This window comes from Oryctolagus cuniculus, chromosome 19, assembly GCF_051225735.1.
Source record: "Oryctolagus cuniculus isolate XC-2025 breed Fujian yellow rabbit chromosome 19, ASM5122573v1, whole genome shotgun sequence".
Taxonomy (NCBI): domain Eukaryota; kingdom Metazoa; phylum Chordata; class Mammalia; order Lagomorpha; family Leporidae; genus Oryctolagus; species Oryctolagus cuniculus.
In genome coordinates, this window is record NC_142885.1 from 62,834,492 (window position 1) to 62,847,979 (window position 13,488).

Genomic DNA, 13,488 nt, shown 5'->3' on the forward strand with positions numbered 1-13,488 from the left:
CCGAGGTAGCCCTGGATGCGAGGAAGCTGGCGGCAGCTCAGTCGTAGCTCAGATACCTGGGAAGCCTCTGAGTGTGGCAAAGGAGAGCCCTCTAATGCCGCTGCCCTGGCCGATTCTTCTAGAGAATTCCAGCTGGCCTTGGGGAGACCTGCAAGGCCCCAGAGTACAATAGATAGGATGCGGTTGGAGGCCACGGCCATGGGCATGGCCACACCAGTATGACCGTATCCAAGGATCCCGCCCTCCGTGCAGTCAGTGCATTCCTGGGGAGCCCGGGCCCATGGACACTGGGCCGAATCAGGGGCCGCTGCTGCCTGCGGCCGGGTCTCTGGGAAACGGGGACTGAGAGAGAGTTCCAGCACGCCATGACCTGTGACCTCTGTGCACTGCCAGCAGGCACCCCCAAGATGACCGTTAGGGGCACAAGGACACCGACTGAAACGGCCTAGCTGCACAGAGAACCCTGCCGACCTCGTCAGAGACAAAGCCTCGCTGGGTGCGGACGGGTCTCTGACCCCAGCCGCCCTCCGCTCTAACTCAAGGCGGGCGGGGACCACGACCTGAGGATTTGCTTTTCCTGGGTGTGTGCAAGGCAACCCCCACATAAGGACGTGTCTGTCCTAACCCTCGGGGCCCAGCAAGGTGACTTTGTTTAGAATCAGGGTCTTTGCAGAGGAAGTGAAGTGCAGCATTTTGAGGTCACCCTGGACCAGGGTGGGCCCTACGTCTGATGACTGGCATCCTGACCAGGGAAGGCGAGGGGGCTTCCACACAGAGACGCAGGGACGCCAGAGGCTGAGTGTGCTGTCACGTACGCACAAGCTCCCCCACCCCTAGCCGGGGCGCTGCAGGAGGCAGCAGGAGCGGCGAGGGCGGCGAGCCACGGGAAGGAGGTGAGCCGGCCAGCACCTTGCGTTTGGACTCACGGCCCCCAGAGCTGAGAAGAGACCGCTGTTTTCTGCCGGAGCCGCTTGGTTCCCATCATTCGTCACGGCAGCCCTGGGCAAGGAGGGTGGCAAGGGGCGTGGCTTTGTTTGCAGCAGTGAGTTTAAAAAGTCAAGGGACCCGGGGTGAGGTGGCTGTGGGTGGGGTGGGCACAGCTGCTGGCTCAGAGCTGAGCCCACGTGGCTGTGGTTGGGGGGCCGGGGCTGGGGCTGCTGCAGTGGCCCAGGCAGAGGGGCAGCGAGCAGGCCGCTGGGGCCCCAAGGCTGCACAAGGGTTGAGGAGCCTTCCCCGCTGGCTTGCGGGGCCCCCTCGAATGAACCCAGGGAAGCCCCACGTGGACTCAGTGATTAGAACCCCTCTTCTTTGGAGAAAAACTTTAGATGCTGAGGGCTTCTTCCCAGTACCCAAAGTGCCCGAGGCAGCGGGACAGGAGGGGAAGGGGGTTTCCGGCAGCTGCCCGGCTGGGGATGGGCTTTTCCCCAGAGTCACCTGCAGGTGGGACACTGCCACCTGCCCTCCCCTGCCCCCTTGCACCTGCTGATGGAGCTGACCCTCGGTGAGCTGCTTCCAGCGCACACCGACTTCCTGTCCCCCCAAACCCAAGGACCCTGCGAGGGCAGGTGGGGGCGCAACCCAAAGGCATGATGGGCTTTTCTCCAAAGCCAGAGAGGAGGAAGCTGCCTTTCTCTCTGACCACCACGCGTGCCCAGGACTGCACGGAGGGCACGAGGGGCTCACTGGCCAGCTCTGCGAGGCCTGGTTCTGGTTTAGGGATGAATGTTCCAACAGCATCGACTGCAAACTGCTGCTTCCGCCGTCCTATGCCCCGCCTGGAGATGTTCCGGCTGGAGCAGGCAGGCCTCAGTTTCCCCCTCTGTATGAAGAGAGCCCTTGCACGAAGTAGGGATGGGGAGGGAGGCAGCTGGACCCCCAGTACCTGCCCAGCCCGAGGCCGCCCTGGGCCATCTCTGTGGGCTCCCGGCAGGCGGGCCCCTCTAAGGGCAGGGGCCTCCACGGTCATGGCACCCGGTGGACATGGCCGGGGGGCTCGGACCCCGAGACTCTGAAGGCCTGGGCCTCGCAGTCAGACTTGCAGGGAGCTGACGGCCAGGGGTCAGCAGCCGGGAGCGCTCTGCTCAGCCAGGCCACGGCCTCCCGCCGTCGCGCCCAGGAGCAGCACGCCACGTTCTCAGTAGCCTTTTTCTTTTTTATTGCCAAGATCAAATTTACAAGGAAGTTCCAGTTTTCGTTTCCACCCTCGTGTTCAGTACCCACGAAGCGTGACTCACGCTGGCCAGGGCAGGTACTTCCCGAGAACCCCGAGGGGAAGGAGCACCAAGACTTCCTGGCCCCTGCTGCTTCCCGGGACAAGTTATTTACATACTCTCTGTTCAAGGAAACACAAGGAATTCTAATAATTTATGCCTGACGTCAGCATGACTACATCAAATGTCTCACACTTATTGCGTCTAGAAGAGGGTCAGGGTCAGCTCACCCGTGCCTCTGTCTCAGAGACCTTGGAGAAATGCGGTGCGCGTTTCAGAGGCGTCCTTGGCTCACCCCTGGATGGCTTGTTGACCCCAGAGATGGCCGGAGGCGGCCTCGGGCTGGGCAGGTACTGGGGGGTGGGGGCAGCCCCTGCTCCCAGGAAGACGGCCCCCCAGCCCCAGCCTGGCTTTGCAGCTGGCTCCTTACAGGTCCACAGGAGCCCCTCCCCTTGCCCTCTGACCTGCTGGGAGAGGAGTCCCGGCTGCCAAGTCTCCATGGCAACTCTCAAAGCCCAGGTGCAGAGTCACAGGGCCACCTTGGCTGCATCTCAGCAAACCGGCCCGGCCCAGCTGGGGACTGGGGGGGCCCTGGCCCCGGCTGCCTCTTCCACACAGTCCTGGCTCCGGCTCCTGCCACCTTGTGCCAGACAGCCGGTGTGTTCCGCCCGCCAGGGCTGCCTGGAGCGTGCCAGCTGTTCCGGTCATGGCCTTCCTGAAGACGCAGCTGTGGCCACTGCCACCAAGCCAGCCAAGCCCGGGGCGAGGCAGGGTCCTTCCTCAGATCCTCAGGGCTGGCTGCCTCCCCTAGACTCCCAGACCTCCCAGGACAAGGATGCGCGCTCTGTCTGCTCCCCTCCAGTGCCGGGGGCCCACCCCACAGCTGCTGAGGGGAGCCGCCAGCCGCGGCTGAAGCCGGCCTGGGATCGGGCCAGCAGGCCCACCCTGTCGTCGGCCAGCGGCAGTGGGCAGAGACGCCGTCACCCCCGCCTGATGCCGTTCTATGAGGCCGCTGGAACCACTGGGTTTACAAGGCAGGCGGGGGTCCCGGGCGTGGCTGCGGGGGCTCCAGGCTGTTCTTTTACAGCAGTGCGGCTGGGCAGGGGGGCCCCGGGCCCACTGCCATTCCTGCTGCACAGACAGGCGTTTCAGAGCCAGCTGTGCGTGGCCCTGGGCTAGCCTGCTCCCACGTCCACTCAGCCATGTCTACAAGGTCAAGCTGGCCCCCTGGAGGAGGCAGCCCCTCCCCCGACCAGCCCCGCTCTGTGCTGCAGCTTCCTTGCACCCCTCGCTGGCCCTTCGGCCTCCACGGTCTCCTCTCTGCTCCCGCTCAGGTCCCCTGGCCGGGGGAGCTGGGTGGACAAGCCGCTGGGGGCTTCTGATGCCTGCAGGGAACGCCGCTTCCCCCCCGTAGCCGGGTCCCGCCTCAGCGGAGGCCGCCAGTGCTGCCGGCGTGGCAGAGGGCTGAGGGCAGCGTTCCCCGAACAGGTGGCCGGCGCCATCTCAGACCATCCCGAGGCGGCCCCACAGCCGGGGCGTGGGTGGACGCCCCCGTGGACACCTCCGACGGAAAGCCGGGCAAGGTCCCGCCCCGCCCCCTGGCCACACCCAGTCACTGCTTGGAGGGCGGCCTCGCCACGGGGGTTTTCACTTTTGCAACGTGGCCTTGCCCTGGGAGCCGGGGCGGGACGTTCCGTGTCGCCACGGGCGCTGCAAACCCGGCTCCTGCTTGGCCTCCGTGGACAGAGGGGCTGGGGCCTCCCGTCTCACAGAAAGCTCTCGTCCAGGTCACGCGTGGCCTCCTGGCGGCGTTGGCGGAGACTGGCCTCCCGGTCCTGGGTGTACCTGAGAATGCGTGTATCTCCCTTCTTTTTGTTTAAAAAATAATCTGACCTTCGCAGGAAAGTTCTGAATCGTTCCACAGGCTTGCAGAGTTAGGGGCTAACAGAGAAGTAAGAACCACTTTCAAAAACGCAGGCGGCTACGCTGAGAACTCAAAAAAAGAAAAAATTGGAAGTTGAAGGGAAAATGAAAACGAAATCTTAGCAGTATTACTACGCTTTCAACACGGCATCAAACCGTGGCGCTGAGGACTGTTTGTGGACATTTTTTCCACGGAGGTGCTTTTTAAATAAATGTGTCTCATCTGTTGCCAAAGGCAGAAATAAATAGCCAGAGGAGATGTTTATCTAAGTCCGCGTTTCTACCAACTTCTACGCAGGCTCCCCCGCGCACGCTGAGCTGGTGGGAGGGAGGGGGGGTGCCGGTGGGTCCTGCCCCCGGGGGCTGCCCTCGCAGCGGAAAATCCCAACGGAGCAGTCTTCATATGCGAGGGGCGCAGGGAGAGGGGCGGAGATGGCGACGGCCGTGCGGAACTGTGGGTGTCTTGCTAGTCGCCTGCCCTGCGGTGCCTTCCAGTGGGGCCACACGCACCACGGGAGGCCCCGGCACCCACTCAGTGCTCGGCACACGCGGCCTCCTCGTCCGGGGTCGCCGTGCACCCTGCAGCCGGCACGGGAGGTCCGGGGATGCCAGCCAGGGTGTGGAGGCTGTGAGGGTCGACGGGCGGGACGAGCGTCAGCGACTCCACGCTCAGCGAGTCGGCCGCGTCCTCGGAGAGCAGGGAGATGGTGGGCTGCTGGGCAGGGAGGAGGCTGGGGGACAGGTGGGCCGTCTCCACCTCCGCGCCCCTGGCCGAGCTCTTGCTGGGCTTGGAGTCTGCTATTTCGTTGACGATCACCAGCTGGTCAGGAAGGTGAGGCTGAGGCTGTTCCGGACTTGTGGGGGCATCTGGGTGGCGGGAGAAGAAAACGGGCACACTCAATGCTGGGTGCACCTGCCCACGCCGGTCCCCAGGTGGGAGGTGGCTGTGGGGGGCGTGGCCTGGCCCCATTTCCCCCAGGGTTGCCCAGGCCTGGGGGAGCGGGGTCAAGTCCTGAGGGTTCTAGGGTCTTCTGCCTGACAAGCAACAGTAAATGGGAATGGGCTCAGGGGTGCTTACGACCTTGGGCCATTTCCAGAGTCTACTATGGGGACATTCACCTGCGAGCCAGCCCGCTGCAGTATTAAAAAAAAAAAAAAAAGTAATGTCTGGAGAACTTTTAGCTTGCAAAGTCACAGTAAAACCCCGGACCCTGTCGCCTTGCAGTGCTGAGCGGGCAGCAAGGGGCTGGGCCCGCCCAGGCCTCCCCGTAGGGACCACGGGAAAGCACATGGCAGCAGGCAGGCAGGCCAGGCTCCACCTGGCGCTGTTTTTTTTTTTTTTTTTTGGGTGCTTTGCAAAATAATGATGATATTATGGACAAATGAGAGCCCATCTGCTTCCGAGCGAGGAGCTGGCCTGTGGGCAACACGTGCCAGGACCGGAGACTCTGGGCACCCAGAGAGACGTGGAGAAGCGGATGGTAGCGTCCCGCTCAGAAAGCAGATCTGCACTTGACCGGATCCTGGGGCCAACAAGCGGCTGCTCAGAGCTGCAAGTGTGACGGCGTTCCGGGCCCAGGGCTCAGGGTAGCTGCTTTTTGTTTGATTCTGTTCAATGGATTTTTTCCTAGTTTTTTTTTTTTAATTAAGCCAAAATAAAACAGAAAGGCAAACTGAACATAGAGCAAAAGGAATGGGAAAACCAAGAGCAAAATAAGAACCAAAGAGCAGCCAGACGGAGCGGGAGGGGCGCCCCACGGAGGAAGCAGAAGCAGCGGAGGGACCCCGGAGCAGGTGCCACACGTGCCTCCCCACAGCGCTCCGGCGCCCGCTCCAAGTGCCAACCAACGCTTCTCAGGGCCTGGTGTTGTCTTCAGAGGGAAAAAGGGCCGGGGTGGGGGTGGTGGGCGGAGAGAAAGAGGGAAGGTCCGAGACTTCCAGGGCATGGTGCTCGCGGGGTGGGGTCTGTCCTTGCCCTGAGCGGGTGGCTGTGACCGGAGCTGGACGCTGCTGAACACTCACTACACGTGGCCCCTGCTTCCCCTGAGCGTCAACTCCACCCACTCCACTCGGTGAGGACGCTTGCGGTAGGCTGGGGCCATCCCGCCTCCTGCACTCAGTGTGGCTCTCTGAGCCGGGCCCACCTGCTCCGGCGGCCTCCACCAGTGAGGCCGCTGGGAAAGCAGGAATCCTGCAAACCCTGCACACCCCGTGCGAGTCCCCTCCTGGCCCGGGGCTGCTGTGTGCAGTTCCCAAAAAGGCTGGCTGCTCTCTCTCCCTGCTTCCTAGCGGGGGCTTCTGACAGTAACAACCGAGGATACTCGAAAGTTGTAGGCACATCTATTCACAAAGCAAACCAACAAACCACACCAGGCACACGAAATCGGTCACTTTTTAAGGAAAAGAACCGACACCCTTTATTACAAGTGTGGTTTTCCCTTAAGAAGAGCCTCTTCCTATTTGGGTGCTGGGGAACCGTGATCTCTCACCCACCACCTGCAACGCTGCCCCGCCTCTCCCTCCACCTGCCGAGAGCTGCTTCCTGAGCTCGGCCTCCGACCAGGGCGCGACGACAGGACTCTGGTCCAGCCGTGGGCTGCACAGGCTCCTGTGGCCTCACTGGCCTGCTGCTGAAGAGTTAGGGTCTAGGCCGAGAGATGGGGGTCTGGAGGAGAGTCTGGCTAGCTAGCCGTGGACGGGGAGACAGAGCCGAGGCTGGAGCGGGCATGAATGAGGCATGACCTCCACGGACAGCCAGGCCTGGGTCTCCCCTCCCATGCAGCCTCGGACATGTGTGGCCTCAGCGGGTCCTGGCAGCTGAGTGGGAGTTTCCAGGCAAGCTGTGGTTCGAGGTGCCGAGCCGGGTGGGCGGGGCTGAGTGATGTGGGGGGAATGTTGAGTCCCGCGCGGCAGGCTCGGGGGACAAGCGCAGAGCAAACGGCTGGGAAACGAAAAAGAAGGCGCGGGGCCCGGCTGACAAGCGCGACTGCCACAGGAGGGGACGCGGCCGGACGCACGGCCACTCGGCGCGAGCGCTGCCGGGAAAGCGGCACCCGTGCACCGCTCGGGGTGTGCACCGCTCGGGGCGTGCACCGCTGGGGGACATGCCTGCTGGCCTCCATCTGGCCCCTGGCTTTCAGCAACAGGCCGGGGACAAAAGGAAAAGGGAAAGTGGCCTCCTGGTGGCTCATCACAGATCCTCATTCTCCAGCTCACCGCCACCCAACTCCCACGGCCTACCCTGGGTCCTGCGGGAACTCGGGGCGGGGACTCGGCCTGCTTCTCGGGCGAGTGACGCTGGGCCGTGTTTCTCGGACAAGGACAGCTTCCAGGCCGCACAGGGCTGGCTTGGAAGAACCGGCGGCGGGGAGAGGGCTGAGGACAAGACAGGGAAGGCCCTGCTTAGGGGGAGCGGAGGAGACGTGACCGGGAGGCTGGCGCAGTGGCTGCCCCGTGGCGGGAGGAGGTCGCGGGCCCACAGGGCTAACGGAGGAGACCTGCCTGAAGTGACTGCGCGTGGGTTGCCGTGGCAGCTGCCGTTCGAAGCACTAAACCCAGTGGCCGCCGTGACTGTCGGCCTCCGACAGGCTGAACACTCGCCGGCGTCCTTTCCTGCCACTCCTGACTAGAGGGAAAACACAGCGACAGATCACACAGAGCCTTCAACAACGGCACAGCGCAGGGGACACGGAGAGAGGGCCACGGAGCAGCAGCGGACGCCAAGCACCGGCCACGGGAGGCGGGGCAGGAGGGGGGCGGGGCCTGGCGGGGCGCCTGCCGCCACCCCGGGCAGAGGGGACACCCATGTCGCGCTCCCTAGGACAAGGCAGGGTTGGGACATTTCAGAACCGAGGCGTTCACTCGCGCGTCTGGTGAGGTTATGCACAGAGAAGGTTCAGTCCTGTGGGAAGAAAGACCAGGGGCTGTCGGTCGGCGTGGGTTCAGACAGACGCCAGTGCCTGTCCGTTCTCGCTGCGGGCCAGAGGTGAACAAACAGAGCCCCCACGTGCCCAGGGCAGCCTGAGCAGGGCAGGGTGTGTGGCTGGAGGATCTGCGCCAAACCAGCCAAGCAGGCCAAGCAGATTTCCAAGTCCAATGGAGGAGGCTGATGGTCCTCCGTGTTGTACTGGGGAATGGCAGCAGCCCGCCTCGCGGGTTCCGGGAAAGCCCAGGCTGCCCGAGCTGCTCGGTGCCCTCCTCCCTCAGCCCCGGGGAGACCGCTGATCCGCACCTGCCAACGCCAGGACCGAGCCACAGCGGGAGAAGCTGAGGCCAGGTGGAGGAAGCAGCCACCATGTCAGAGACACACCGCGGAGCAGCGAGTGCCCCCGGACCCCGGGCTGCACCGAACAAGGCGGACACGGCACACGACGCTGCGCGATTTTGCCACACACACAAAGCTGGGGAGAAGAGACAAGGCCTCCTTCTCGGAGCTTCTGTCTGGGAGTCCCGGGGACTGAGGTGCGGAGTTGGTGACAGGGGCTGTCTGGCTCCCCTGTGACCCAAACGGGAGGGGCGCAGTGGGGATGCTGTGCTCAGAGAGGGGCCCAGGGAGCAGGTGCGGTGCGGGGAGCACTGCAGAAGCCCCGGATGTTGGCACCACCGGGAATGGCACTGCCTCCCTTCCTCCTTCTCTGTCTGTCTGTAGAACCTCAGGGGAGAGTCGCAGGTGGCCATGGCTCAGAATCTGGTACGCCTCACAAACCCATGTTTCAAACAGCGGGTGCCCTTCACTGATGTCATTTTCTGATCTCCTTGCCCAGGAGCTAGCTCACTCTGCACACGTGGGACGTGCATCCAACCTGGAGACTGGAGGCTGCTCAGGGAGCTCCGTGCAGGTCACAGAGCCTTGATCTGAGGACATGGCTTTCTCATCAGAACTGTACTCAGTGTGTGCACTGGTTAGTGTTACTATGCAAGTGTGCAGGTATATGTGCGTGCATAAGCACACATGTTACTGTGCGTGTTTGTGTGTGTCCCTGTGTGAGCGTGTGCACTGGCGTGTATGACTGTGAGTGCATGATGAGTGGCTGGGTGAGTGTGTGCACTGGCACGTGTGTCCCTGTGAGCGTGTGCATGCGTGCTATGAGTGTGCACGTATGACTGAGTGCATGATGAGCAGCTGGGTGCGAGTGTGTGTGCCCTGGGTGAGTATGTATTGGCATGTATGACTGTGAGTGCATGTGTGAGCATGTATGTGTGTGCACTGGCACGTGTGTCCCTGTGAGCGTGTGCATGCATGATACGAGGGTGCACGTGCGTGTGCACATGTGCACATCACACAGGGGTAACCCAGAAGATGCCTCCTATCACCCCCACATTTGGCTCTCGAATCGGGCCCGTCTTCCCTTTCCCACCACACGTCCTCTGCAATTTCAGTTCTCAAAACCATGAACTTTAGGGGATACAAGGCTGATTCCAGGCCTGTAATCTTCTCACTAGGGACAGAGCGGAGGCCTCGCAGGTGGTTATGGTGGATGTGTAGGCGACCAGAAGCTTGCGTCCTGGACACGGCCCAGGGCAGGGTGTCCAGCGCTCCCACAAGGCCCTGGGGCGTCCCAGAGGGCCTCAGATGGAGCGAGGCCATTCAGGTCCCCTGATAAGGAAAGCAAAGCCCCTTACTCCCGGCGGGTTTCTACAGGCCCATCAGGGAACTCAGTCTCGGCAGGTCTCCTCTTGGATCGGGACTGTGGGCCAGCACCTCTGGAGATCCACCCCAGAGTGCTCGCAGCTCTGCCTCTGGCACGTGCAGGAGACCCAGGCAGGAGCTGCTGGCACAGGCGGCGTCTCTGGGTGACCCCTGGGGGGTCCCCTCCACGTGCCAGCTGAGGCGGCGCCACCCGCTCTAGGCCTGCCCAGATTTGTGCCTCTTGGCCTGATGTCACTGCTGGGCCCTGGGCCTTGGCCCTAATGGGCCAGGGACTGCTTCTCAGAGACAGATTGCCCCCTGGTCTGTACTGGGAAGGACAGAACCTACAGGGACCTTACGGGGACAGGGAGAGGAATGACGGGTCTCCAGCGAGCTGGTGGGCTCATGTGGGAGCCCCCATTCTCGGGGTGTCCCCTCCAGGGCCTCCTGCAGCTGTGCCATCTGGCTGTGGAGTCCCGCACGCTGCCTCCCCCCACTGTAGCTGGTGGCCGCACACTGGCCGCATGGGAGTCCAAGGGTCTGTGCCTCTGCTCACCTGTGAGAGCCTCGTTTTGCCACCCAACACTCCTAACGCCTGTGCTCAGTAAGGGCTCGATATAAACCTGCTTGTTTAGCCAAAACTAATGCAGTCAGAGTCGGGGAGGCCACGAGTGGGCGGGCCTCTTGGATCCGGCCTCGAGTCCACAAAGCCAAGTGGGGAAGCTGGGCTTCCCAAATCCCACGAGTGCACACTGCAGGCCCCACAGGAAACTGGGAACATCTGTGTCTCAATCCCAGGCAGGAAGCCCAAGGCCTTCTGAGCTGATGCAGGCTGGAGGCAGATAACCTACCCAAACATCAGCTCCCTTGGGCCACGCAGGCTGAACCCACTTAGGCCGGCAGGGGCCATGGTATCTGGGGCCTTCCCGTGACAGGGCCCGCCCAGCCCGGCCTGCTGAGGGGCAGTGGCGTGTGGAAGGTGCGCCATGGAGCCCAGTGCCTGCCACCAAGTGGGCTTGGTTTCAGGATCGGTGTCTGCTGGGCGCCATGTAGCAGGTGCTCACTGAGGAGGTGGCTCTGGTGGGAGCCCAGCCCTGCTAACTGCTGCAGTGCCAGGGTTACCTTTACCCCTCACTAAAAACTCAACCCCCCCCACAGTGTGCATGTTTGTGGGGTACACTCTGGCATTCTGACGCTGTATGAAATATGTAATGATTAGAAGAGGGCAATCAGCATTTCCCTCGCCTCCGACATTGACTGCTTCTTTGTCTTGGAAGATTCACAAGGCTCTCTTGAAATTCACAACAGATTATTATTAACTAGTATCACCCTACTGTGTTATAGAACACTGGATTAATCCTGTTTAACCGTAGTTTTTAGTGATATCTTCGTTTAGTTCAAGTCTCCAAAACCATGGGGCAGAGCCATGGAAAGCGGGGCCTGTCTTGTCACCTGGCAGGTGGCATCTGTCACGCCCTCGCCCAGACACCTGACCATGCAGTGTGGCTGTGGTGGCTGAGAGGCACTCAGAGTGCTGGCTCTGTAGCTGTCTGGGCCCAGGGCGGCGGGGAGTTGCGTGGACCAGCTCAGGCGGGCCCTACAAGGGTAAGAGATGTCAAACCAGGCATCTGGCAGAAGGGCTCCCCTCCCAGCCTCCCTTCCTTGTCCCTGGTTCCCCCCTGTATACCATCTCACTACACCCACGATGACGACCTAGAACACGGATACTCCCCGGCCTTGCCACTGGATGGACTGGGGAGGTTGAAGGCAAGCCTGGGGGTCACGGCCTCTGACACCTTCTCTTCCCAGGGGCCAGCGGCTGCGTCCCAAGGCAGCTGGGCCTCGGGCTTTCAGTGTTAAGTGACATTAACAAAAAAACAAACCAAAGATCCAAAAACCAGGGACCTGCATGGTACCTCACGGCTTGCCTGGGGTGCAGACCTGGGAGGTCCTGCCCTCCACTTATCACCTGGCACCTGCCAGCCAGGCTAACAGCCCCTGGATTCCTAGGATGAGAAGCCGTGTCCTTGGCACTGCAGGGAATGGCGGGGAGGGGTAGGAGCAGGCTAAGAAGAAAGAAAGCGGCGCTCAGTGAGACACCCGCTTCCGGCAGGAGGTGCAGAGCCCAAGCCACAGGTGTGGCGCTCGGGGGAGGCCTGGTTTTGATGATGGGGGTCTTTGCTGGCTTTTTTGTTCACTTAGCTGCTGGCTGTGCCTCCTTGAGCACGAAGGCTCCCTCGGGAAGAGACCTTTCACCCCCATGCAGGTGTAAGTAGGTGTGACTGGGTGCACACACAGGACAGACACACAACCCTGCATGGGACCAGGACCAAGAGGGCCCCTGAGGGGCTGCGCTTAGCTTCTGGAGGAAGCTCCGTCTGGACTTCCCAGCTACGAGCCTGGAGCCAGTGATGCCAGTCACTGCTGGAAATACACGTGTAGCCAACCTTAAGTCAAGCTCAGAAACAGCTGAGACAGGCGGCCACCTCCCCCCAGCCTGGGCGGCGGCTTGGGGGTGATCTTGGGGCCTGGGCCTTTGGCTGTCAGCAGGAGATGGATGGATACTTCACTGCAGGAGGCACAGGCGAGCAGGGATGCCCTGAGCCACAGGCACGGGCACGGGCTGGCCTAACTCTGCTGGGAACACAGGGGCGGAAATGGCTGCAGGGAGAGGCGCGGGTGCCCAGGGAGATCCTGGCACTGCATGGCCCCTGCCCTGCCATGTCTGTTTCGTCGCAATCCTTCAATCCATAATCCGGTCAGGCGCCCCTACAGCACAACGGGCGAAAGTTCTGGATCAGGGACAGCAAAGGACCTGAACTGGGGGAGCAGCCTGAGTCGCTGGGAACCCCCAGAGCCACAGCGCGATGTTGCCACGGTGTGAAGCGCCACACTGGCCCCCAAGGCCCACCCGCGCGCGGGCCCCACTCCCAGAGAGAGAAGCCCAGTGTCTGCTCCCTGGGATCTCACACAGTGAGGCAGGCGCTCACGTGCAGGGACTCAGGGCGGTGACTGCGAGGGGCGGGGGGAGGGACCCACTTGTACGTCGGGTTCCTGGCTGGCTGCGGGGCCTCCTGCCTGCTCCTGGCTTCCTCCGTGCCGTGCCGGGACTGGTGTAAGTTAGACGGCTGTGCGCCTCCAGCTCATCACATAATTGGGCTGCACAGACATGCAAGATTCTCCTCCCAGGGCTGGAACAATGGCCTCTGGGAGAGCCCTCCTTGCGACACCTGGAACTCGGGGGTGCCGATGGGGTGGGCCGGGGCTCAGCCCGCCTGCTGCGGGGGCCCCTCGGCTCTGCAGGCAGGGAAGGCCTTGCTGTGCAGCAGCCTTGGCAGGAGCTGTTTCCCCCAGCCTGCCTGCGGGCAACAGCAACTCAAGGGCGTGCCTGGGGCAGCTCCTCCAGACACCGTGACAAGGAGGAGCTGGGTGACGGTGGTCGTGACTACGGCGGTGAGGAATCGGGGTGCTCCACCAGGCCCCCGCCCTGCCCCGGGCCCATACCTGCAGGACTCTGGGTGGCGGAGGGTGTGGACGATGAGCTGGCGCCTCCTGAGTCACAGTGGCCGGTGCTGCCGCTGGGGCTCCCGCTGGCGGAGGGCGGCGATGGCGAGGACAGGGAGGGCGAGCTGTGCTGGTTTATGCACTGAGCCACGGCGAAGCCTGCAAGACGAGGGAGGAGGTGACCAAGTGGGAGAGAACTCACGGGCCTGGCACCGCTGTGTT

At 62.5% G+C, this 13,488-nt stretch overlaps 1 protein-coding gene across 4 annotated transcripts in view; it reads right to left on the reverse strand.

Moving 5' to 3' along the window:
• Positions 1–4,206: 4,206 nt before the first annotated feature.
• CLEC16A (C-type lectin domain containing 16A) overlaps positions 4,207–13,488 on the reverse strand; it is a 207,076-nt gene continuing 197,794 nt past the window's right edge. For 2 of the 4 annotated variants that reach the window (XM_051847431.3, XM_051847430.3), the window contains 2 exons: positions 13,267–13,425; positions 4,207–5,000 (listed from right to left, as the gene is read on the reverse strand). In XM_051847431.3, the coding sequence (XP_051703391.1) occupies positions 4,666–5,000; positions 13,267–13,425 (494 nt within the window). In that variant the 3' untranslated portion in view covers positions 4,207–4,665. Of the gene's footprint in view, positions 5,001–7,634; positions 7,759–13,266; positions 13,426–13,488 lie in introns of all 4 variants that reach the window. The other 2 variants (XM_070065000.2, XM_051847432.3) reach the window with 2 other exon arrangements.